The 24,714-nt window shown below is 37.0% G+C and overlaps 1 protein-coding gene and 1 non-coding gene across 5 annotated transcripts in view; both read left to right on the plus strand.

Annotated features, from left to right (window-relative positions):
• Positions 1-24,389, plus strand: part of LOC576704 (serine/threonine-protein phosphatase 4 regulatory subunit 1) — a 42,892-nt gene extending 18,503 nt beyond the window's left edge. For all 4 annotated transcript variants that reach the window (XM_030975867.1, XM_030975869.1, XM_030975868.1 and 1 more), the window contains exons 5-17: positions 2,453-2,599; positions 8,442-8,546; positions 9,495-9,560; positions 11,946-12,104; positions 12,649-13,695; positions 14,832-15,020; positions 16,283-16,444; positions 17,049-17,149; positions 17,915-18,035; positions 18,866-18,981; positions 19,813-19,973; positions 20,566-20,708; positions 21,336-24,389. In XM_030975867.1, coding sequence (XP_030831727.1) covers positions 2,453-2,599; positions 8,442-8,546; positions 9,495-9,560; positions 11,946-12,104; positions 12,649-13,695; positions 14,832-15,020; positions 16,283-16,444; positions 17,049-17,149; positions 17,915-18,035; positions 18,866-18,981; positions 19,813-19,973; positions 20,566-20,708; positions 21,336-21,350 — 2,532 coding nt within the window. In that variant the 3' untranslated portion in view covers positions 21,351-24,389. The remainder of the gene's footprint in view (positions 1-2,452; positions 2,600-8,441; positions 8,547-9,494; positions 9,561-11,945; positions 12,105-12,648; positions 13,696-14,831; positions 15,021-16,282; positions 16,445-17,048; positions 17,150-17,914; positions 18,036-18,865; positions 18,982-19,812; positions 19,974-20,565; positions 20,709-21,335) is intronic.
• On the plus strand, positions 7,157-7,257 carry Mir71 (microRNA mir-71). Its single transcript, NR_036399.1, has one exon. It is a non-coding gene; the product is annotated as a microRNA mir-71 (primary transcript).
• Positions 24,390-24,714: the final 325 nt, after the last annotated feature.

Consider the following 24,714-nt stretch of genomic DNA (forward strand, 5'->3'; position numbering starts at 1 on the left):
ATGTTGTACATGCATGAGCTCATTAGCCGAGGGGAAATCCCTTCTGACGCCCCCCCCCCCCCCCCATTGTAATGGGATACCCTTTTAATGTTCTGTTCTGTTCTGTTTTTTTTTCTTATTTTGTATAATTTGATTCATCATGTGAACCAGTGAAAAGAAAGTAACACCAGAGCAATGAACCATTTAGCACCACAAAGCTCTTCAACAGCTTTGGATATCAACTAAATTATTCATACTAGACCCTTACCAAGTTTTGTAATTTTGAAAGTATTTGAGTAATTGATATGTCCTGATTTATGTTTCTTGAGCATGTGACATATTAAACCTTCTTTCTAAAAGTATTAAACAAAGGCCTGATTCAACCGATTCGCATAAAAAATTCATGAAATTTACAAGGGGTATGAGTAATTCCTTTGTTAACTAGATTGAAATTGCTGTATTGAAATCCCTCTTTCCTATCAAAAAAACTTTTTGAGTCAACTATCTCATTTCTTCTGATCAATATGATTCTGAATTTGACACGAGTTTTAGAAACTATGTTACATCTTTATTTGTGATATAATCACATCTTCATCGCTGAGAATATTAGAATTATTTGTCGGCGTAAAGAAAGCAATCTCTTGTTTCAAGAAATCCAAACATGACCTCACCCTTAGCCCTTCCCCAGCATGTGGCTGGTTACACCTGTCACAAGTTAAATCGGCCTCATTCCGTGCTAATAAAACTAGTTGCATCCTAGATGGTGCAGCACTATTGCAGAGTTAGGGAGAAAGATGTAAGGGGAAGGGGAAATCAGACTGAATGTATATCAAATATGTATATCTGAAATTCAAGATTAATGGCACATAGCATTTTAAAAAATTGTTATTTTGGGAGGAAGGAAATTTCATATATTTATATTAAAGACCATCAATACTACTGGGCCAGAAGGGATTAGACCACCCAGCGAGGTCACTGACTGTTGGCTATCTCATTAACTCGGCTCTCAACTAACATAAGAAAAAGAGGATCATGGGGGATCAACGGCACCGATTGGGGAAGTTTTCTATATAGAGGGAGCAAGTAGCTACAAGTAGGACAGTGGGGCTTTAAAAGAATAAGAAAGCAACTTCCTTCATGTTTAACCTAAAGGTTACCTGATTTTCGTAGTCGACTTCAAATGCTTTATAAAAAGCACAGAAAACTCTGAACTCTTCTGTTTCCACAGAATACAGAGTGTACATAAAAGTGAAGACTGAAGCTGACACGCTCAGTTCAATGGATGTAGATGATATAAGTGTCATTAAAGTTGAACATAATGCATTTGTTATATCAGTTTGATGCAGATTGCTATTTCTCCATCCAGCTTCATAATTAACATGATTTTTATGCCAGACAAAGCAAAACTAAAGAAAAAAATAGCTGTCACTGACGTCACATTTGAGTTGTTTTCAAGCGTAATGCTTAATGTGTGGAGCAGATGTGACGAAAGTATGGCATTAACACATGCATTAATATTGGATATTGCCTTTTGAGGACGTGGGTGTTTAAATAACGACATGAATAGCAAAACATGAGTCTCCCTGCAACGAGTGGGGAAATATTCCATGATATATTCCTACAGTAGGTTTAATATGGTAAATATTCCTGCAGTGCAGCTCGAAAGTGCGTCATAAAGCAGGACTATACTCCACTACCCCTGATGGAGGTCCTCTTAAACACTCGCGCTCTAGCAGAACATAGGGGCTGTCCGCCATGATGGATAAACAGGATTTACTCCAAGGAATGATCAAAAAGAATGACTCAATTTAGCCCGCGGCCAATTTCGGCGGTTGGAGAATGTCTGAGGAGATTAATTCTCCCTTCTCGGGAGGCTCTCTCAATATCTTTCTACCAGAGATGCAGTGAATATGCTTGCGATGCATCTCATTAACTTTTTGAACCCCCTTTACTTTTGAAAATGGCGCTGGCTGTCTGGCAGAGCGATCAGGCCTTGAATTAAGATGGATTCTTGCGTTTGATAGAAGCTCCTTGTTGTGCGTTGGAGTGTGTGTAGCCTTCAAGATTGTGTTCATCTATCCGTGTAGAAATATTGCTCCCGCTTGAGATTTTACTCGTTCAATGCCTATGAGCAAATGGAAGATTCAAAGGCATTTGCTCCTCATACAATAGTATAGTTTCATGATTATTTTTTTTGTACATAAACTAGGCATAAATTTTTATTTCTAAGACAATAATATTGCTCTCTCTCTTTTTTTTAATATTTTTAATACACATTTTTGATGAGAATAATAAGTTAATCTGAGATAGATAATGTGCATCTATTATACTTTCAAATATATCATCCAATTTAAAGAAATGAAGTTGGATGTGCTATGATTGTAGTATGTATTGTGTGCAATATTGTGCATAGCTTGAATTTCAGCTTATAAAATATGTTGCTCAATGTTTCTCTCGATGTTCGTTCTCGCAGGTTCGGAAGACAAGTCAAGCGGCATTGCTAGTCTTACTAGAACAGGAGTTAGTAGGGAGACACGACATGGAAGATCAGGTGTGTCCAGTCATTGTCCAGTTGTCCAGTCAAGACAGTTCAGATGACTACAGAACAGAGGCTGTTGCAGTAAGTCTATTCTTTCATTTTGCCATCCATTTTCTCCTCTCATTCATTTCCAGACATCATCTGTTCCAATAAGATATAAAGATGGTTGTAACCATTAACAAAATGTGTAATTGAATATTTGTGTCTGTGAATTAAAGATAAATATGTGATCAGTCTTTTGTAAATGTTGTTCTGTCAATAATTTGATTGTTGTACTTTTCTGATGATTACAAGCTGTAATGCAGAGCAGTTCACAAGTGTATCATGGTGTTACATGATTAAATTTCTTTATGGTGAATATTTCATCTTGTGTAAACCTTGCACAGCAGAGCACCAACATATGGTGTGTTCTAAATGGTCTATCAAGTTTAACTGAAATTTAGGAGTAGTCTTGCAAAGCTCTGTTGTCATTAACATCTTCATCGGCTTTTTGAAATGTAAACTTGCCCTCTGGGAAAATATGTGAGTGTGAGTGTGCGTGTGTATGTGTGTGTGTGCGTGTTTATGGGTGCATGAGTGCGTGCCTGTTTTGTAGTTTTAAGATGATATTATATTTTATATTGCTGCTTTTACTCTGTTAATTTTTCAGAAAAAACAATAAAAACAGAAAGAAAAAAAAACAAAAAAAACATATGGTGTGTTCTTCCATACATACAACAAAATGTCATTTACGATTCTCGGATTGTAACCTGGGATAGTGTTAGAATTGATTCAGATTCTTTGCAAGTCCTCCCATAAATTACTAAGTGACAAACTTCTTTTTAATACAGAGTTACGATTAAAGGTAAAGACCAGTTTTGGAAACGCCCCCCTCTCAAAAGATGAAATGGAAGTCTTATTACCAATCATGTGAAAGAATATGTTTTGACTAATATGTGATAAAACAAATTTTGTCGGGAAACCGCCTACTAATTGATATATTTGGTAAATTATTATATCTATTTGGACCTAATAGATATCGAGCATGTGTCACGTAGTCCCATATACTTCTTTCTGTGTACAGTGCTTGTAACTACCAAGACTGGGCCAAATTTCTTATCATTTTGATGATTCCAGAACCTTGCAGTACACACAATGTTTCTTTCATAATGCTATCGCATGACCAGTACTGATCTTTACCTTTAATATCAAGTTGCAATCCATTTGAATCAATTGTAACTCTTTGCAAAATGGGTGCCAGGACTGTCAATTCAAATTGTCTTATATTTTGACTGAATTGAATATTAAATGTGTCATTAAAACCAAGGTTGTAGTCTTGAAAAACATTTTGAAATCCATACAGATCAATTTAGACCACTGATTATTTGCTTTAGAAAAAAAAAAAGTATTTATCAAATTTGAATTATCATCGTCCCCTGTGACCTCAAGAGTTCGGCTACTCCTTACCCACCCCGCCCCAAAGTTGTTAATGATATGCATCATTGTATCCTGGCCTGGTATTGGAATGTTTGAGAAGTGATTGCGATATCAAGGGAGGTGGGCTGCTCTTATTAGCGATAGTCTGCAAAAACAAACCCTTGTTGTTCATCATATGTAACCGAGTGTCTGATTCAGCGAGTTGTAAGACTACGAAGGCTGCACTGTCTACTGCGCTACATAGGCGTTGTACAATAGTTGCTACTGACACTGCCAGAGACTGACAAGAGTTGGGCTTGGCTCCTGGCTTTGTGGAACAGTGTTTAAAGAGAAGGTTGAGTTCTGGAGAGAGGTGAAAAATAATTTGTGAGCGTTATCTTTGCTTTTATGCAAGTGTGGAAGAACATCAGAGTAAAAATGTCCCCTGAAAAGCATGGCTCTTCGAATGCCTTCATATTCAAAATATAACAAGTAACAGCTTAAAAATAAGGCCTGATTTTTATGCCACATGTTTGGGTAGTTCCATATACATCTTTGTGTGTACAGTGACAAGACTGTATGTGCCTATTTTCTTATCAATTCGATGATTCAAGTGTTGTACACACCAATTCTTTTGATCAACCTTTTCTGATCGATTCCAAAACATTTCTTTCTAAAGCAATCGCAAAACCAGAACTCAACTTAATCTTTAAGTGTAATATAGAGTCTATGTGTGCAGACTAGTGTAGTTTATCAGCTCCAGCGTGGCAGTGCCAAAGTGCACTCCCATCAATTTCAATGTGTGGGAATCAGATGTGTGAGATAGCTGACCTACTCACACTAGAGAAAATTATATATAAGTCGTATAAAGAAGCGTCATGTTAAGAATTGAATGTGAAAGGGGCATATACACTGGATTAAAACATAGATTAGGGAAATATTGCATAAAGAAAAGAAACAAATTTAGAAGAAATCAGATGACATGGCTTCCAGCCAACTGTGGTGAAGGCTCACAAGCCCTGACCTATAAAGTTTTCACCATGCTCAGACGATAATGGGACCCTCATTTAAGTGCAAAAGGATGCTCAAACCTACATTTCGCTATATGACGTTTCATTAAATACGACGCAGGATTAAAAACGTTCTTTTATGAACTCTACACTGTTTTTAAGTGAATTTTGGTATAGTCTGAAGTGGGTTAGAGGAGAGAGATAGAGAGCCAGGAGGTCAGGCAGTCAAATCAGTATGCTGTCTGATGTTTTCTATTACAGTCTCAACAAACGTTGTTATTCTAGGATATTATGTGACCGGAGGAAGATGGGGGCGCTTTGCTCATTGCTGGATGCGAGTTATGCATTCGTCAGGGAACATGATTGTTTCCAAATGTCTGAAGGAAACGTTTTTTTATTGAACTTGAAGATATGTTGTTACTTGGGAGTTTCGATGACAGATGTGCTTGATCTGCATCCACATCAACAAGTACAACCCAAATTTGGCACGATGTTTAACTGACAAACTTTTTTGCTTTAAAGAGGAGGAAAATTGGACGAAATTCATCCTACAATTATTTATTTTTTTGACTTTAATTCATAATTTGGAAGGTTATGTTTCAATGTAGGAAACTCATGAAAACAAAGTCTGAAATTTCTAAATGTGGGTTAATATTTTACAAGTCTGTGATTTGACATTTTAAAAATGGAATGGAAGTATCCAGTGTCCAATTTTATCTTTTCAAATGGATGATAAGAAAATATATCTTCTTTTCACATCATAAATATAGCTTTTTAGAACATGCAGTGACTTTGAATATGATAGAGGATCTTAAATTATTTTTTTTTCTTCTTAATTTGAGGCATAAAGCATTTCAGAAATGAATTTTTATAAACATGCATGAAGCCCTTCCTTCTAGTTTTATTTTTGCCTTCGGTTCAGTATATATTTCTTTTTTTTTATTAATTCTATGAAATATGTCGCCTTGAGACATTGTAAATCAAGTCATTAATTCTCTCTTGAATATATTTTTTATTCAATTTATCTTATGGATGATTGAGCTCAGGCGGCGATGTTTTAAGGCTTCTTGCAGATGTGTGCGCATGAGCATATCATTGGAGTCCTGATTTTATAGAAGATGGCCTTTGAATACAACAAAAGATAAGAAAAATCTTGCATAAAAAAATGAATTATTCACACACCAAACATCTGTGTGTGGTGTGTGTATGTATTGGAGACACATAACTCTCACTTGGTAGCCTCCTAGTCTGCACAGCTGATATGCATGCACCCAAGCAATCTTTCCCGCTCAAACTTGCATGCTGCACACGAAAACACACTTTCACTTTATAACACACACAAGCATACAGTACAGGGGCAAGAGCACACTTATCACATAGGACCCTCACACAGTACACACACATATGCACACAAAGGCATTGCAGCCTAGCCATAAGGAGAGATGCATGCACAGTACAGATGTGGAGATGTGCTCACTGTTACCACTTTCTCATTTTCACATGGAGGACAAGGAGGCGAATATGACCATTCTCCAGTATTTTAGTGGATGAGAACTGAGAAATTGAGGTCACATTACTGGATGGGAGTGTATGTTCGTGAGATCAAGGAGAGGACATTGCATTCCGATAGTCTACTCATAAAATGAGCTGCTGCTAGCTGCCTTGCTTTGTTTGAACAGTGCAGTGCTTTCACTGGAAATGACTTCTTCTGCATTTCTTGCACCTAATGAGGATGCTACTGGAACTAGTCTGGAACATTGCCTTGCATTTAAGTGTTTCATTTGGATCACCTGTTTTTTCATTCTGAAGAATTGGTGTGACATCAAAATGCACGAGTCCTAAAATGGGGGAAGATAGACTTGCACTTCTGATGTGAATAGTTATCATGTGCTATTTTTATCTTGGATTGAACTGGAAGAAAAAGGAACCACTGTGACTGATCAAGATTTATGGAAAGGATCTTGTATACTTATAAAGTCACCTAAAGCGGTGCAACACAATCTCATTGTAGACAGCCATTACAATTACATCAAGCTGATATTTACAGGCTGTGTTCTTCAAACAAGCCACTAGATCTACTGCATAGGCCTCCACGTCCATCCACTCTCACAGTGCCATAATCCTGCATAATGCCGGCTACACCAGCAGATGCCAGAAAAAAAAAAGGCATCTCCACAATTTTGTTGGATTGGAACCTTCGTGCCTGCGATACTTCATTTCATGATTACAATTCACAGAATCGGTGTTCCCTGAGTGAAAGACATGGGTAGTGAGATTTGACTATCACAAAACAATCTCACTATTCTGTTTTTCCCCTGGTGGATACTTATTACATCTACTACCTGCCTGAGCGTCGCGTCGTCTTGCTCCAAGCCACGAAGATTCAATTATGAAAATTGGAGTAGAAGTTTGCAATGTAAGCATTGTTCTGTAGCCTTACTCCTTTAATCATGATATATTCAGCATTGTTTTTCTAGTTGGGGAAAATAAATGCAGTCTATGCTTGTGAGATGATTGTTAATTTGAAAAGAAAACAGTTATTTTCGCTCTCTTTGTCATACTCATCTTTTTTAATTAAAATTTATGAAATCATGATCGGTTAGTGGTCACAGGTCTCAGTAATGTTTGTAAACCTTTCATTTTATGTTCTATTGTATTGACTCCTATTTTAATTGCAACATCAACTTCTACTAAGCCTGCTGTCCTTTTCCTTTGTAAGAAAATGGCAGCTTCACTTATATTTCTTTCATGCATGTTCGTAGTCTTATTATCGATGCATTTCTGTCAAGATCTAAAAAAACAAATAGGTATCCCCATGTCTGTCTACAGCATTCATGTTGCCCTCCAGAAGGAGAGGGAGACGTGTAGTTGCGTTCATTGAGCAGTTAATAATGCTGGTCTAAGTACCACAGAGCTTATTCTGCCAATATTATCCATAATTAAGGCCTCCCCAAAGACCGACATACAGCACCCATCGATGACAGATGCCTCTGATCGGCCTCTGCCCATATGCCCTTTTCATTTTGGTGTGCAATCCAATGAACAGCTTTCTACGATGAACGACTTGAATTTATTCAGGAGCTTGCATCGGAGCTCGCTCAAACTCGAATTCAAATTTCTCATTAAAGCTGAAAGATAGGAAGCCTTGTTAATGCTTGGCAAGACTGTTTGTTGAAAGGAGACTATTTTGATAGTTACTCTCACTCGACGAAGCTCATTGTATCTTTTGATACAGTGTAAACTCTATATTTGTTGCAGTTTCTTCACTTTACAAGTAACTAATTCTAGTATGAGACTTGTGAAGGAGAATGCTTTCACTAGATTTAAGACTTGGTGCTTAAAAAATTTGTTACTATCATTTAGTGGCCTAAAGATATTTCAATATAAATAATTAACCCAAATCTTTTTTTCTGCTCTCTACCCAAATCCTTTTCTCATTTTCATATTCATATTCATCTCTCTCTCTCTGTCTTCATCTTTTTTTCCTTCTGTATCCTTCCCATTTCTTTGTTTTATAGCTGATGAGCAAAGTTGCACCTCTCGTTGGCAAAGACATAACAGAGAATTACTTTCTACCCCAGTTTACTGAATTGTGCAAAGACAGTTTATTTCATATACGAAAGGTGAGTTATAATTATCTGCAGTTAGTATACTCTACTCACAACAACATGGCAGACACCAGATCGACAATAGATCGACCCTTCCCCCCCCCCCCCCCTCAATAAAAAGATTATTAAACCTAATCGCTCAGAATCAGTTGGGCTTGGAATTAAGTGTAGTTTATCAGTGTGACTGAGGTTTCATTGCTTTGTAGTTTTGTTTGAAAGGATTAAATTTGCTTTCTAAAGTACCATTTTCTATTGGAGAGAGTTATCCTATTTATTTCCTAATATTACTAAAGCAAAATGTGTATTCAAAATGCATTTACCTTTAAGAATTCCCAACCCTATCATGAATGAAAGTGAAATAGAATCCGCTGCATAGCGAAGCTTTTTTTCTTACCACTTATCATCCATAAAAATGTCAGATATGTTCATTATATCCAGTACCCATTTCTGCTTCTCAAGCACATGTGCCATTAAATAGCTCAGGAAAAAGGATGTGAAACTCCTTTCATCATCTCACACTATTGATCAGCAACCACTTTCACACACTTCAAATTTTAGTTTATACTTCCTCCTATATTGTTTTCTTTCGAGATGTATTATTGAAACAAGCCCATGTTTCCATGAGGAAATGTTTTTGCTAGGTATAATTTGACCATATCCTTTTTCTCCTTGATATTGTCATAGCAAAATGTCTGCATGAAACTGGTTTAATAGTAAGAGCTGTGAGATTAGTTTCATGTGGGTTAAATGCTGAAGTTGAAGTTTGTAATAAGCTTCCTCTATGAAAGTACTTGGCAGAGGCATTGATTTATGTAATTCCTGCTTGGCCTACCCCATTGATACATTTCTCAAATTAATTCTGGTAGGATGTATGATTCTTTGATATTTTTAGAAGACAGAAAATGCCGCCTTATTTTTTCAAAGTCATTTATATTGATTTGGAATTGTTTTGTTCTTTGAAAGGTCTGTGCTGCAAACTTTGGTGACATTTGCAGTGTTGTTGGAGAGGAAGCAACTGAGAAACTTTTGGTAAGAATTTGCATTAAATTTGTAAAACACGAGTCGAAGTAGGGCTAAAATGTATAAAAATCTCCCCAAAATCATTATGAAATGGCAAATGTTACCAGTTCTTAAGAAAAGGCACATCCTGTGCAATATTATTTGTTGTCAGTGCCATACAAATTACTGAAATTGATCTTCTGTAAGAAAAAATTTGTCAGTCTTTTAAAAAAAAAAAAATTCTTCCTAAGACAAATTTCACGATCAATTGCTCTATTCCAAATTGAAGCTTTAAAATTCTGCTTGGAGTGACATTTTGGTTTGATACCAGTTTATCTTGCCTTCATATCAGTTTGGTGTCCATTAGTGAGATTGACCATGACCACTGAGAAGGTAACCTGACCCCTTGTGGTCATTCCAGTAAGGTCCAGTCAAGAACATATTGGACTGTCATATGCATAAAACAAACATACCAGAGTTTTCATTACTGATTGAAAACGTGGCTCCCTTGGGCAGGCATGCAAGGTTGGCATTCCACAAAATGCAGCATTTAACAAATGAAAAATAATAGCAAGGGGTCATTACCCTGTGTAAGGTCGGGACAGACACTGGTGTCACCGGTGCCAGGTTGAAAAAACTATGATCTGATTTCTTTGCCTTCCTTTTACAAGAAAACTGGGTATTTCCAAACTTGAACAGATTGACATAGATTTTGATGAAGACAGCAAAAATGTTTTTGTTTCATTGCTAGATTGATCTTGAGATAGCTACAAATTATCAGACTTGATTTCATTTTCACAAAAAGAATCAACTAAAAGCTTGAGCTGTTGTATAGTGATATAAAACATGCAACTGCTACTGACCATGCATCTCCCTCCCCAACAAAATAAAGTAGTAAATATTAAAACAATGATAACTTTTTTTTTTTTTTAATAAATGTTAGTAACCATCATACTATTTTTCTTTATTTATAAGCTTGTATTTTCTGTCCAAGAGCTTTTTTTCCCCCACTCTACATTCTCAGTCTTTTCGCTTGCTTTAATTTTTCCTCTTATCTTTACACCCCCCCCCCCTTCTACCTCATTGTCACCATTCAATGTTCCTAGTCATTCCTAGAACCAACTGCATATTTGTGACCCCACTGTTTCCCCTTGAAATTAGAATGAACACACATGGTTCAAATGGCAGTGAAATGAATTACTTGTGTCTCTGTGTTATTTTAAGAAATTGGTTTAGCCCCCAAGCAATGATATGCAAACATATTGTTAGGGCTCCTAGAGGCATCCAAGGTCTTGTTTTGAGTTTCATTCATTCATTTTAAAAGTCTATTCCTTTAAGTCAGTCATGCAGAATTCTATTAATAAATCATTGAAAAGACAAATGTTTGTTTATCTTTTTGGTTACTTTAAATAAATTTTTAAAGTAAAAACATGATATGGGCTCGTATAGCTTCTGTTTGACCGCTCCATATTTGAAGATTTAGTTTGTTTCCTGTGCTTTTCTCTCAGTCTTTGTAATTGTAATAAGCTGACCAAGAGTAACATGCACTTTCTTAATTCCGCTGGCAATAATAATGCTGCTTTGGTAGCAGAGAAAAGAGTCATTCATAAAACAAAACTCCCTCATTGTCAATGCTTAGGCTATAATGTGATATAAGGGATATCAATGAAAGTGATTTGTTATCCTTTTTCATCTGTTTGTGTTAAAATAGTATTGCTGAGAACTCTTGCGTGCTATTATGCCTTACATTGATTTTTCACTGGTTTGACTGGTCCTATTGATGGCACATTGAGTGCAGACACATTCACATACACATCACTCCAGTCACTAGTAACTCAAACGAAAGCTGTTATTTTGGTATCTATTGATCGGTGGGTCGTTAGGGTCGTGGTAATTGAATTTGTTAGTTGCACAGGAGCCGATGGTGTAAACCTCGGGAAGGCTGGATAAATTTCAGAAGGGAATTTGATTACGAGCCAGAGAAGTTGGAACATGAGAGAAACAGTAAAGTGATAGGTAGCGCGAGACTGCACATTGCTGGGGTCGAGGTAACGGTGCCTTTTAATTCAAAGACAAGCAATATTACGAAAGTGGCTTGAGATCTACAAAACATCCCAGGTCTCCCCCCCCCCTTGTGTGTGATGTATTATTACAAGGCTTAAAGCACTGTCTGAGAATACTGAATTAGGAGTGAGCGATTCCTATAGAGATTGCTTCCTAAAGGTGTTGTAGCTATTACTTCAAGCTGTTCCTGTCTTGATAAGAAATTAAGTGATGTGCGGTTACCAAGCTTGAAATTTTGTGCAGGGATGCCAAGAACGCTCCCCAAAGTGTAAAGGGCCAACCCTAAGTCACATACGGCCCCCATTAAAATTAACATTTTGCATTTTCATTTCTTCTCTTTCTCATTTACAGTTACCAAGGTTTGAAGCACTGTGCGAGGATGGTGTATGGGGAGTAAGGAAAGCCTGTGCAGAGTGCTTTATGACGGTATCATGGGCCACATCCAAGCCTAAACGAGAGCGGGAACTCTCTAATCTCTTCGTCCATCTGCTGCGGGATCAGTCTAGATGGGTAAGGGCAGTGCTCACACTTACACACACACATACTTTTTTCCCCAGATGATTTTTTATTAGAGTATACTCTGTATCCCCTGTATTTTTCTTCTTCCAGGGCTTGAATCCCCCCTCACACTAAAAAAAAAACTTGATTAAATCACAGGCAAGTCTTGTCACTAACGAGTAGGAAGGCACATGGCCTTCAAAAAAAGAAATCAAAATGACCTCAATACTAGTTTTTCATTCTGAAAGGGCTTTAGGGAAGGGAAAAAGGCTTCTTTGATTTGTTCAAGTCTGTCTAATACCCATTTAAAAACTAAAGTGTGGAGCTTTACATTTTATTCATTACTCTATTTATTGGTCTCAAGTGATGAAATAAGCATTGGACAAAGGAGGACAAATTATCATTTCAATTGTTTTGGACCATTCTGCACATGTAATGAACTTTAAGCTTTTTACGTGTTTTCCAACTTTTCTGTATTTAATGATTGATCCTTAGAGATTATCATTTCATGTTCTCAATTCACATTGATCCTTTTCCATTTCTCCCCCCTCTGAAGGTTCGAATGGCAGCGTTTCAAGCTTTAGGTCCTTTCATCTCGACGTTTGCTGACCCCAGTATATCAGGCATTCACCTCTTGTACAACGCAGACGGAACGGTCCAAGTAGCTGGCGTAGTGCCTATAGACGACGATATCACTAGCAACAAACAGACAAATAACTATCCCAATAATACAGATAATAGACTAGCAGAGCACATGGTTATAGATGAACGCAGCAACAGTAACTCACGCTCGAACAAAGACGGCGCAAGTAACGAACAAAGTACCAGCCGTGACAGAAAGACTTTACACCAGGGGGTTGGGGAATTAAACTTCAAAGTAGGCGATGGGCAACCGCCCGCTAATGATGATAGTCCCGAGTATAGTTCTTTTCTATTCTGGCGACAGCCAGTGCCGGTTCTTGGGACAGGAGGAAAGAAAAAATCAAGTACTGATAAGGAAGAGGAAAAGGCGAAGGAGGAAAAAGCGACAGAGGAAAATAAAGGGGAAACCATCGAGATGGAATCGGTAGAAACATCGTCGCAGGACTCGAAAGACAGTGAGGATGACTCTAGGACTAAAGATGATAGGTTTACAAGTACTACTCAGTTTGCAATGGGAAGCAGCAGCAGCAGCAATACGGGCGCCGCAGAGAAGTCATTGCCCGATTCCGGTATCAGCAGCCCGGAGGCTGTGCATGAGGACAATGACAACCCAGCGTCAGGCGAGGGCGCCGAATCCAAAGAACTGAAGAAAGACATCCAGGACTTGGTGCAGACGATATCGCAGATGAACCTAGAGGGCAACGGGGAAGACGCCGCTTCGTCGTCGCAGAGCAATGACGGGGAGCAGACGGAGGCGGATGGGAACGTGAAGCTTCACACTGCTGATGTCAGTGAGGCCAACGACATCACTGAGATGGTGATGCACCTACCCAGTACACAGACCCTAGAGCAGAGGATCGATGACAAGACACTGTCCTTTGTTAATGGTGTCCTAGAAGAGGAAGAAGAGCTCAATGAATGGGCTGAAGTGGAACCTTCTCTCAACCAGGTTTCACCTAAAGTAAGCATTCTCTCTCTCTCTCTCCCTTTTCCACCTCCCCCCCCCCCCCCATTTTTCTCTTCACCCTCTGAGTAAGCTATGATAAGGTCTATTTGCAAGTAACACAGCTGTCGTAAAATTGTCCTAATGGTCCTATCACTTGTCCATTGGTAGCTACATCAGACTTGGGGGCAAGTTAGGCAAGAGCTTCCCATGTCGAAATTCCAGATCATCCTAAGTTTTATAATGTCATGTATTCTTATGCAATTGAGGAGAGGAAATTGTGACAAAACATTAATTTATACTCACAAGGAAAGTGATAATAATGGAAAATGAATGATTCTGATAGGATAGCAGACAAGGTAAATGAAAGAAATGAAAAGGCTGAAAAACATCTGTCCAAACATAATTGGCCAGACACATCTCCAAACACATTTTCAACCTTGCGGAGAAGCATGACAAGAACATTGCTCGTTAACATGATTAAGAAATGTTGGAGGGTTTCACCCGGCCAATCACTGTTCTATTCATCTGATTGTTAAAAACTTGTTTGTCACATGAGGGATGTGAACGTTTCATGTGAAACATTTATTCTATGAAATTGATGTGACGTAAAATTATTTACACAAAATTGATGGGATTTTTTCATTGATGTACACTGAAAAGTGTTGGGAATTCCCAAAATGAAACAAATTACTACAAGAAAATCATCTGCATTGCACACAGAAATGGGGATAAGGAGCTTCATGTGTGGCATAACAGTTGGTCCGAAATTGTAGCTTCTTCTCGTAACATTTCAGATATGAGGGCTTTCGAAGAGCAGTCCTTTTCAGGGGAAATTTACACCGGGATATTCTTTCAAACTGACATTGAGAAAAATATAGAAAGCTCCCAATATTTCATCTATTTCGAAACTCAAACTTCTCTTCAAATGTCCCTGAATAATAAAGAATATGTGATATCTGCTTCACCCCAGGGGAAAAATACACAGGGGCTCAGGGTGAAGTACCCCCCGAAAGTCATAAAAGAGTCCCCCAAAATTTGCATAAGGGTTCAATACAAAACAAATTAAAGAGTGTTATTTTCATGCAAGCAAACTCGAAAAGTAGCCCCTGTAATTTTTTTAAATATTTTTTTTTCCCTGCTTCACCCAACAGCAAGACGTGATTCCGCACATGCTCCTGGAGAACTACCTGTCGATGACGGACCCCAGGATAGCTCAGGCGGTGGATACAGAGATCGCCAAACATTGTGCCTATAGCCTCCCCGGCGTAGCCCTCACCCTGGGCCGTAAGAACTGGTACTGCCTCAAAGACATCTATGAAACGCTTTCCTCGGACATGCAGGTGAGAAGTTCATTCCGAAATCAAGGAATTTGTAAAACATTTCTAAAAAAATGTTTGATAAATAACATTTCAACCTATTCAAGGACACTGATTTTCAAGGGCTCTATGAAATATCCTTTTTGCTTCTCACTCAATATGAGCATCCCCCCCCCCCCCCAAAAAAAGTATTCACTATGCCTTGCCGATAAAAAGCCATATATATCAAAAGGTCAAGCATAAACCAAAAAATTACCACTTGGAATGGGAAAACTGCAATTTCGAACCTAAATTATGCCCAATTAATAAAAAAAAAGTTCCTTTGGGGATTTCCAACATCAAAGAACACTTCTCTGCTTTTCACATACATGTATGTGGTTCATCCTTTTTAACTATCAGCTAACAAGGTGTACCGCAAAATGTTCACTTTTTTCCTGGTGGGGTGAAGCACGTATCTTTTTATAAACCAATTAGTGATAACATCCAGATTTTAAATTCTTTAGAAATTCTCAGATGACATTCTATCTGTTTATCTTACAATCATAAAAATTAATAGTAAGCCATTATCCATCTTTTCTATGCTGATTAGATTTTGTGCAAATAGAAGGGTTATAAAAGGTCAGTTTAGTGGACTTTGTTGTTTGTATGGACTTGAGCCTTTGGAGTTTGATAGAACCCGATTGCTATCTCAAGATATTTTATCAGAGAAATGCTTGATAGCACATGATTTGAACCAAACTAACTTCCAAAAGACATTGAAAATCATTTTTTATTAGAAACCAACCAAGCTTTAAGAAGAAATCAGCTCCTTCATAAACATGCCTCAAGTATAGATGTTTTACACAAGGTTTGAGAAGAGTTGAAGTAATAAACTTTCACTCCCAAAACACTTGCTCAAGATAGCAATAGAGACACTTTACCAAAGTCAAATGTGAGAAAGCCCACACTTGTATGTATGAAATCTGGGCCCGTCTTACAAAGAGTTGCGATTAATCCAAATCAATCGTAAATCCTTCAATCAATCGCAAGTTTGCAGTTTCCTATCTCTTTTGTACATAGTTGCGATAAGTTGCGATTGATATCAACTCTTTGTGAGACCGGGCTCTGTTAACAAAAAAGTGAGAAGAAATTTGGCCTTCCCCATCCATGAGATGGATCCTTGATCCTGGGCAATGCCATTATGTCCTCGGACTCATTGCTTATCTTTTGAATGACTTTCCACAAGTCCTAAACAGTATCTTCAAGCACTTTGTTGACCATACCCTTCTTTGTTGTCTGTTACACAGTGGAAGGTGAGAAGAACGTTGGCGTTCTCCATCCATGAGATGGCCCTGATCTTGGGAGATTCCATCACATCCTCGGACCTGGTGCCTATCTTCAATGGCTTCCTGCGAGACCTGGACGAGGTCAGGATAGGAGTCCTCAAGCACTTTGCTGATTTTGTCAAGGTGAGTCGACGTAAAGTGTAGAGGTAACGGGAGGTAATAAATGGCAATTAAAAGAGAAGCTTGAGTTCTGGGAATAATTTTTGAGTGTTATCATTGTTATTATGCAATTATGGAAGAACATCAGTTAAAAAATGTTCCCTAAAAAGCATGGTCATGTTCAGTGGTTGTCAGAAAATTTACTTCCACATTATGGGGAGGAAAAATGGTTTCTTGGTCCTTGGACTTCGCTCCGGTGACAATTACGAAGCTGTCTGTATCCTACACCTACAGAAATCCTAAGTTTCACCCTGGACCAACCCCTGTCCCCAACTTGTATCCTATATTTCATATTGAAATTTGAGAACACTTGCATAGAGTTGACGTTTATTTATTTATTTAAGTTAGGTTGTTTTTCCTACTTGCAATTTGATCTCGTTCTCATTTAAATGTTTGATTTGATGCATCCTGTGAGAAACTTGAGTAATAGCACATAATGTCTCTGTTTACACAATATTAAACTGAAAGTTTATTCTTATTCTTCAATCATAACATGACTGAAAAGTGCAGGAAAGGTTTGTAATAACACTTGACTAATGGCACTGTGTTCTTTCTTCAATAATAATAGTTATTGCAACCTGAGCTGAGGAGACAGTACTTAAACCGGATGACAGACTTTCTGACGACGGACAACCAGAGGAATTGGCGCTTCAGGCTAGAGCTCGCAGAGTGAGTATCCTGCTTTTTGTAAAAAAGCAAAGCAGTTTGAAATGTACTGCAGTCATTGTTACATCAATGATCGAGGTTATTTTCTCATTACGCTCAAACCAGAAACTGTTGCGTGTATCAAATAGTGAATTTTGAGAAAGTTTTTGCAAGTCGCCAAAGCTTCTTGCCATAGAAAATGGATTTTCTTAACAATTTGCAGAATTATCAGTGTTGAGTAAGTTTCTGCAGTACGTGGATAAAAAAATGACAGCTGATTAGATTGTTAACTTTGTTAACAAGAAACATCCCAGTACCTTTTATCTGTTTATCCGATGTTTGTAGTTGCCTATGTTATTTTAATGAGTTTTATGGAAATGGATCATAAATGATAATGCTCTTGTATAGTGATATAGATCTTTATTTTTGATTTACGTCACCACATGGAAACTATCCCACCCCATTCTGTGTGACGTGGATGAACATTCAGTAATATACCACCTAAAAAATAGCATCATTTACAATCTCTCATACAAAATATAAAAGAAAGATCTCAAGTATATCCACCAAAAAAATAGCATTATCATTTGCAATCGTTCTCAAAAAAAATGAAAGAAATACCTTCACTCTGCAAATGGTTACTCTTGATAAAATGAGGAAGGCATATAAAGGAACATGTAACATCTTTTCAGACGTTCTTTTCTGCTTCGCCTTTGAAATTCTCTCCCATTTTGATACGTCAGTGACGAATATCTTTTCATTGCTCATTACTATCCATCTCCATTGCAGGCAGCTGATCCTGCTGTGTGATCTGTACGACCCTAGTGACGTGTGTGATAACATCTTACCCATCGCTATGTCGCTAGCTGGTGACAGGGTGGCTGATGTCAGATTCACCTCCTATAAACTGGTAAGTTGTTGAATTAAATTTATTGAACCATATAACATGGAATAGCAAAACGTATGATAAAAAATCAAATACATTGAACATAAAAAATACAAAGCAAATGTATGGTCAGTACCTTAGGACCACAAAAAAGCAAATTGGTTATAAATAGGACCCCCATATGAAACAAATTGAATGAAATATGATTCTAATTCATGCTGTAAAGCTTCTCACTTATGATATTCAAACCATGTATAATGGTTTTAACAATGAGGCTTCTAATTAAGTATTCTGCTCTTCTTTAGCCCTTATCACTTTATGATATAACGTCCATGTGTGCTTGCAAAGAGCTTTGGGAATTATTTCTCTGGTTTTGCCCCTGCAATAACGCTAATTACCCACAATTAATTACCCATTTAGTCATTATTAGATTTTTTAAAAATACATAATTATTTATATAAAAAAAGATATTTGCATTATCCAAATGGCAAGATGACCAATTAGTCTGAATACCTTGCCAGAATGAAGAAATCCTATTCTTATCTCCCTTTTATTATAAATGGAGTGCTTTGGTAAAAAAAATGTATGATCTGAAGGCTACAAAATATTTTATAAGCTGAACAAATAGTTACTATTTTACCCAGCACAATGCTACCATTCCCAATCTCCATTTTCTCTTTGAGGATCACTTTTACCCTATCCCTATGAAGTGGGGGTGCAGCTAATTTGGGCACGTCTCACAGTGGGGGTGTAGCTACTGCATAATACAAGGCTTTAAACACTAAATCTGTTGTCCGCCATGATAATTTTGATGTGATTTCTGATTGCTCTTCATTTCTCTTTTCACCCAATAGTTAAGCGTGATTGCTAAGATCGTCTTATCCTCCAACAACGGTGACCTGAGGCAGACCTTTGTTCAGGAGGTCGTGACTAACTACGCCCAGAGTTCAAGATGGGCTTACAGACAGGCGTAAGTCTTCACCTAGTCTCTCCATTTTGTCTCGCCTTACTTTTATATTACTCGCTGAAAGACACCGTAAAATAGTTTGTGCTATTTTGAATGGTTTCCAAAATGTTATCGTTTCCAGAGTACCACATCTCTTTTCTCCCTTTCTCTCACGCTCTCTTTTTATTGAGCTTTGTGCATTGTGAAGCTATTTGCACTGACGGATCACATACAGTGAAATCCTATTCTCATCGACGAAAACCATATAAAATTATTGGCTACTTGATGTGGTCAGACAATTAAACCAAAATTGTTATAGTACATGATGAATTTGGAACCCATCGATAGTCAACTATTGCTTGAAAGAAACTACAGAAAATTCTATAATGTCTTGATGGTTTTAGACAGTGGGCCAACGAATGTACTCAAGCAACACACTGCTAATATAAAGTCGGACAGATTTATCCGTAAATATAAGGAGATGGCTATGAACCTTATGCGTCCTGACATCTCCCACATAAGACAGCAATAGAAATCCTTGCAAATTGTTTCCTCAACCAATACTACTTTTTATAAATTGAAGAATTTCGTAATTGAATGCGTTCTTATTATACCGAATATCAAAATGAATTTCTCAATAGGAATTCAATCTTTCATCATAGTGATATCTCTTTGTTGTAAACACCTCTGTACGAGGACAAGAAAGAAACAAATTCTCATATCTCCTTGTTGCCAATTGTTCCCCAATCTATACTACACTTGATAAATTTAGAATTATGTAATAAAATGACCAATCATGGAAATGTCTTCTCTGTTAGGACTGTCAAAAAATCTCTCCTCTTCTTGTTGTTGCAGGTTTTGTCATCTGTGTCAGCGCCTCCTCCAGGATCAGGCCGTTGAGCCAAATGTGTTTGCCGTGGAGTTCCTGCCCAGTCTACTACAGCTAGAGGATGATCCTATTCCTAATGTTAGGCTCACGCTGGCTAGAACCGTCACAGAATACATTCTTCTCATTAGTAAGTCCATTCAGATTTTGCACCATAAACAGCCAATTTGATAAGAGAAATCATTCCATTTTTTTTTTGTGGCTGAAATTGACAAAGGGCTGTCTCTTGTTGAAATCGACATGCATAGAGTTGGATGCCTGGAAACTTGATTTTTTAGTGAAATCATACAAACTGAAAAGAAGTCATTTAGAATTTAAAGCTCATTGAGATGATTTACTCTTAAATGGTGTAGAGTTTATTGGATGATAATAACTGGATCATAATTTATTTTTAAATCTCGCTAAATTTTCACTTTTGGTTATCTGAGTTCAGATGCTTGATCCCTTTGTTGGGTTTGAATGCCCTATAGTTGTTGAAATACAAAACAACATCAGTGGGAAACTGAGCGAGCACTTGCCTAATTTTAAAAGAAGACCTCGTGTTAACCATGTAAATATTTACTCCCTCCTGAAAAACGTGTGATGCAAATGGTGTATGAATAAAACTCCATACCAATAATAGAAAAAGTAAAAAAAATTATTTATTTTTTAATGGAGCTAGCCATTTCAATATTTATAAATCCATTTTGAATTTCATTTCTTTTTCTCTTCTGTTTTTCTAGGTTACTTTGATCATATTGAGAATCCGTATCGGGAACATATGTTGGCCTGTCTTAGCCGGTTACGTGGGGACGAGGACCGGGATGTAAGGTTCTACTCCTGCCTGGGACCGTCGGGGGATACTAAGGTCCATTATGCAGAAGGGGTAAGAACTCATTCAACCCCGCCCATACTGCTCCCTCCCAAACATTCTCCTTCTTCCTCCTTTGGAGTTAAAACCTGCAGAGATATCAGCAGTGAGAAAGACTGCATCAGAAACTGTAAAACTTTGACTTGTTCAGAGGTGGTCTCTAACTGACAAATCATATGATCATGTGATGAATGCATAAAGATCAGCCTGAAGTGATTTATACTAGCTTTCATAAATTTCAAGCTTTCTTGGAGGAGAAAGAGTTAATGGGCTCAGAATCAGAGTAACGTCATGCCAGCAGTTAGATTGTCTACGATCTGAATCCTTTTCAGCTTTTATTCTGACCAGAGGGCTAAAATGCACTGATATTCCTGTTAGTACTCTTACAATTATTTACAACCTAAATCGGGAAGATGAATGTTTGTTTAGATTTCTATTCAATTTAAATTTCCATCTACTTGATAATCTGATCGAGGGAAGATTGTATTGTTTGTGGTAGGCTTTAGTGGCCTTATTCTTACAGAATTCAAAACCGTTATGAATCCATTTATGAGGAATCATATCCAGAATGTTGAGATATTACCATTATAAAAATGTCTTACCAAGCCTTCCTTTTCTCTCTCCTCATATTTTCCTTTACAGGAACTTCCGGTATAACGAGAAGTGCGCTTTCTTCCTCACCAGATGGACTTTCTTACATAACTTCCTTCTTCCACATGTGTGCTGCATACGACAACCTCACTCACTCAAAAAACAACACATACCGGTATGCCTTCACGTCCACAACTACTACACATTTTTGTTGGCGTTACAAATTTCTTGAAATTTTCTTTTGACCACCTTATGCAGCAGAGGGATAATTCAATAGGAGCAGATTGACCAGCCCTTTATAAATGAAAATATGTTTTAGTATCGAGTATATTAAAACTGTGGAACATTGCCTCCCTTTTCATGGTGTGTATCATTGTTCTTGTCCGCTGCTTGCGATAAGTTCTTATTTATTTACATTATCTTTATTTTCATTTACTTATATTACCTCACATGCCCATGCTAGCTGGATTTAGGGATTGATTAAAAGAAAGTTGAGTAATTCCTTCATATTTTTACAAAGATTTATGATTCCCCTAACTCGACATATAAAATGCAACGTATAAAAATGAAAAGTGCTAATATGTATAGTCCGTTAGCTTTTAATCTGATGTTTGCATTTTAAAATTATGAGTAAACTAAGCGCAGGGTTATGCCTGCAATGCCTATATGCAGGTAGTATATCGTTTTTTGATACAACAAAATCATCCATTGTTTTCATTCGAATTTATTGTGATAGAGAAGGCAAAATATGTAGAGATACCTCACTTGTATGTTGTGGTGATGGTCACTGATTAGGTCCTGATTTTTAAAAATGGTATTTTGGTTTAACATTTTCATGCCACTTAGGTTGAGCTGTGTGCTCTTAGGAATCACTGTTTTGAATTGGATGTTAGGTTTGGATTATTCACCAATGCTGTTCTGCCCTTTCTTTTTGAGCACTCCTAAAACTGGAAACTTCTGCGTGCTCGAACCTTCGTTGAGATTTGCAAGTTACTGGCCGCGAAATCAGTCTTCGTTAATTTGAGATAGTGTCTGGTTTGTAGTAGCTCACAGGCTCGCTTGAAAGGCCATTGCTTTTGTATTTTTATGTACTAACCCACTCTCTTACTGTATCCTCGATCTACACCAGTCCCACGTTGTCTATTTGGGACTTCCCCTTGTAAATCGTGCTTCTTTCTCATTCATAAGCCTTCTTCTGTGTACTGAATTGGTGAAAGCCTTGATTCATTCATACCAGAGTTTGTGCTTAAGCAAGATAATGCTGTTGCTTCTCTTCTTTCATTATAAGGCTTTTATTCTTGTTGTGAATGAACATAATTGAGAGTAATTTTAAATTGACATGTTTTCTGTATCTCATACAGTGAATTTTTTAAATGTCTATTTTAGGGTACATGTATAATGTCTATTTTTATATTCTTTCCAGTGTATGTACTTTTTTTTTCCTTTATGATCTATTTTTCATCCTACCAAAGTGTATATACGATTGCTATTTTTTATTATTCCTGAGCAAGCCATATGATCATTAAATTCTGAATTCATAAAAAGTGGAATTGATTCAAGAAATTCAATATGGTCCTTATTTACCAATCATGATACATACATGAACCCTGATTATGCTATATGCTTGCTTTGATAATTTTGAACAATTTTCATTTGTTTCTAAGAATATGCAGTTTGCCCGGTTGAATATATTGATATAAGTCCAAATTTATTTTATTCTACCAACCTTGGCTTAAATTTTAATCAACCATACTTGTTGAGTACCCTTTTTTAAAAGCAATATAACACACCCTATTTACTGTGCAAGATTCCTTTTTAAGAAAGTATCTTTTACAATATATGTTGTGTTCGATTGATCGTCGATGCATCTGTACTATCATTGTTTCAATCCTATTTTGTTTTCATTGTTACGATGCTGGTTTTATGTTATGCTTCATCACACACACAATAGATTGAGGAGAATGGAATTTCTGTCTCTTTTTCTCCAGTTTTCAAGCCGGAATATCCATGCTATGTAAGGTGAAAGCATAAAGATCAACCATTATAATTGTTGGCATCCCCTTTAATATATATTATGATTTCTTATACTCCTTCATCATGCAATGTTTTAATTAAAAAGGGGGGACATTTGGATATTCATTAAAGGGTTAGTATGTCTATGCAGTATCAAAGCAAAAACTGTTGGTTTTTTATCACATTTTAATGTTGTGTCAGAAGTCAGTAAGTAACTATCCGTATTAAAGCAACAACAAAAATACGCCTCTGGAGTGCTAATGCATAGTGGCTCATCCAGTAGCAAAAATTTCAATGACGGACAATTAAGATGTACTCTTTCATTCTCTCTGTGTAGCGAGTTACCATGATAACGTTCAACCCTGCTTGTCCCAATACAAGGAACACAATGATCAAAATTTGAACTGTTCAGTACAGACTTTACTACTAAAACTCATTGGTTATTTTGCCTGTGCCTTTTACGGTCAAGTGTGTGTATCAGCGCGAGTCGTGTTTTAATGCTTTTACTACGGTGATATTCGATGACAAATTTATTAGGATTCAATCTGTATGGATTTTACAATGAGTCAGTTTTTAATGCATGATTTATGATGCTCCCAGCTTTTGACTCGACTTGTGTCAGAATCATCAGGTTTTTATTTTTTTATTGTATTATCATCATGCCCACAAGGCTTTGTTGTGAAGAAAAGCTAATTTTTCTAGAATTGTCTTTCATTGTGATGGATTGACTAAGTGAAAATACTTAATAGTACTTGGTATATAAGCAACGTGCTATTGGGAATTTCAGTGTGATGTATTGCAGAAAAATAGTATCTTGTTTTTATTGAGTAGGTTTCATGAAGCAGAATAAAGGGACATATGTATGTATGATATTGAAGACAACAGAAAATGATTAATATATATGCATACTTATAACTATGACTTGTTAAACTGTACTACTAACAACAGAACGCTGTATAGGGTGTATGAAATTGTTTGTTGCTATTATTAACTTTTATAGTCTGGAGAAAATGTGCAAAGAGGGTTGAAAAAATGAGATATATCATGTCGTGTATAGTCCAAAATTAAATTCTGAATTGTATGAAGATGAAAGTTTCAAGTATTTCTGTGTCTCTTTGTTTGTATAGCATTGTAAGAAGACCCATCATGATATTTGCATTTAATGATAATAATGGAGATTAGGGTCATGGATAAATGATGATGATGATAGTGGTGGTTTCAGTAAAAGAAGTTGATGTGGTAGTAGTGGTAGTAGTAGTAGTAGTAGACAGTAGTAGAATGAAAATGAAATTATGACAGTTGTGGTGATGATGATATAATGGCGACAGTGGTTTTGGTAGTGAAAATGATACATTAAGTTGATAATTATGATATGATATGATTATGGTGAGGATTACAACGATGTGATGGTGGCAGT

This window comes from Strongylocentrotus purpuratus, unplaced genomic scaffold (genome assembly GCF_000002235.5).
Source record: "Strongylocentrotus purpuratus isolate Spur 01 unplaced genomic scaffold, Spur_5.0 spur5_scaffold_8, whole genome shotgun sequence".
NCBI lineage: Eukaryota > Metazoa > Echinodermata > Echinoidea > Camarodonta > Strongylocentrotidae > Strongylocentrotus > Strongylocentrotus purpuratus.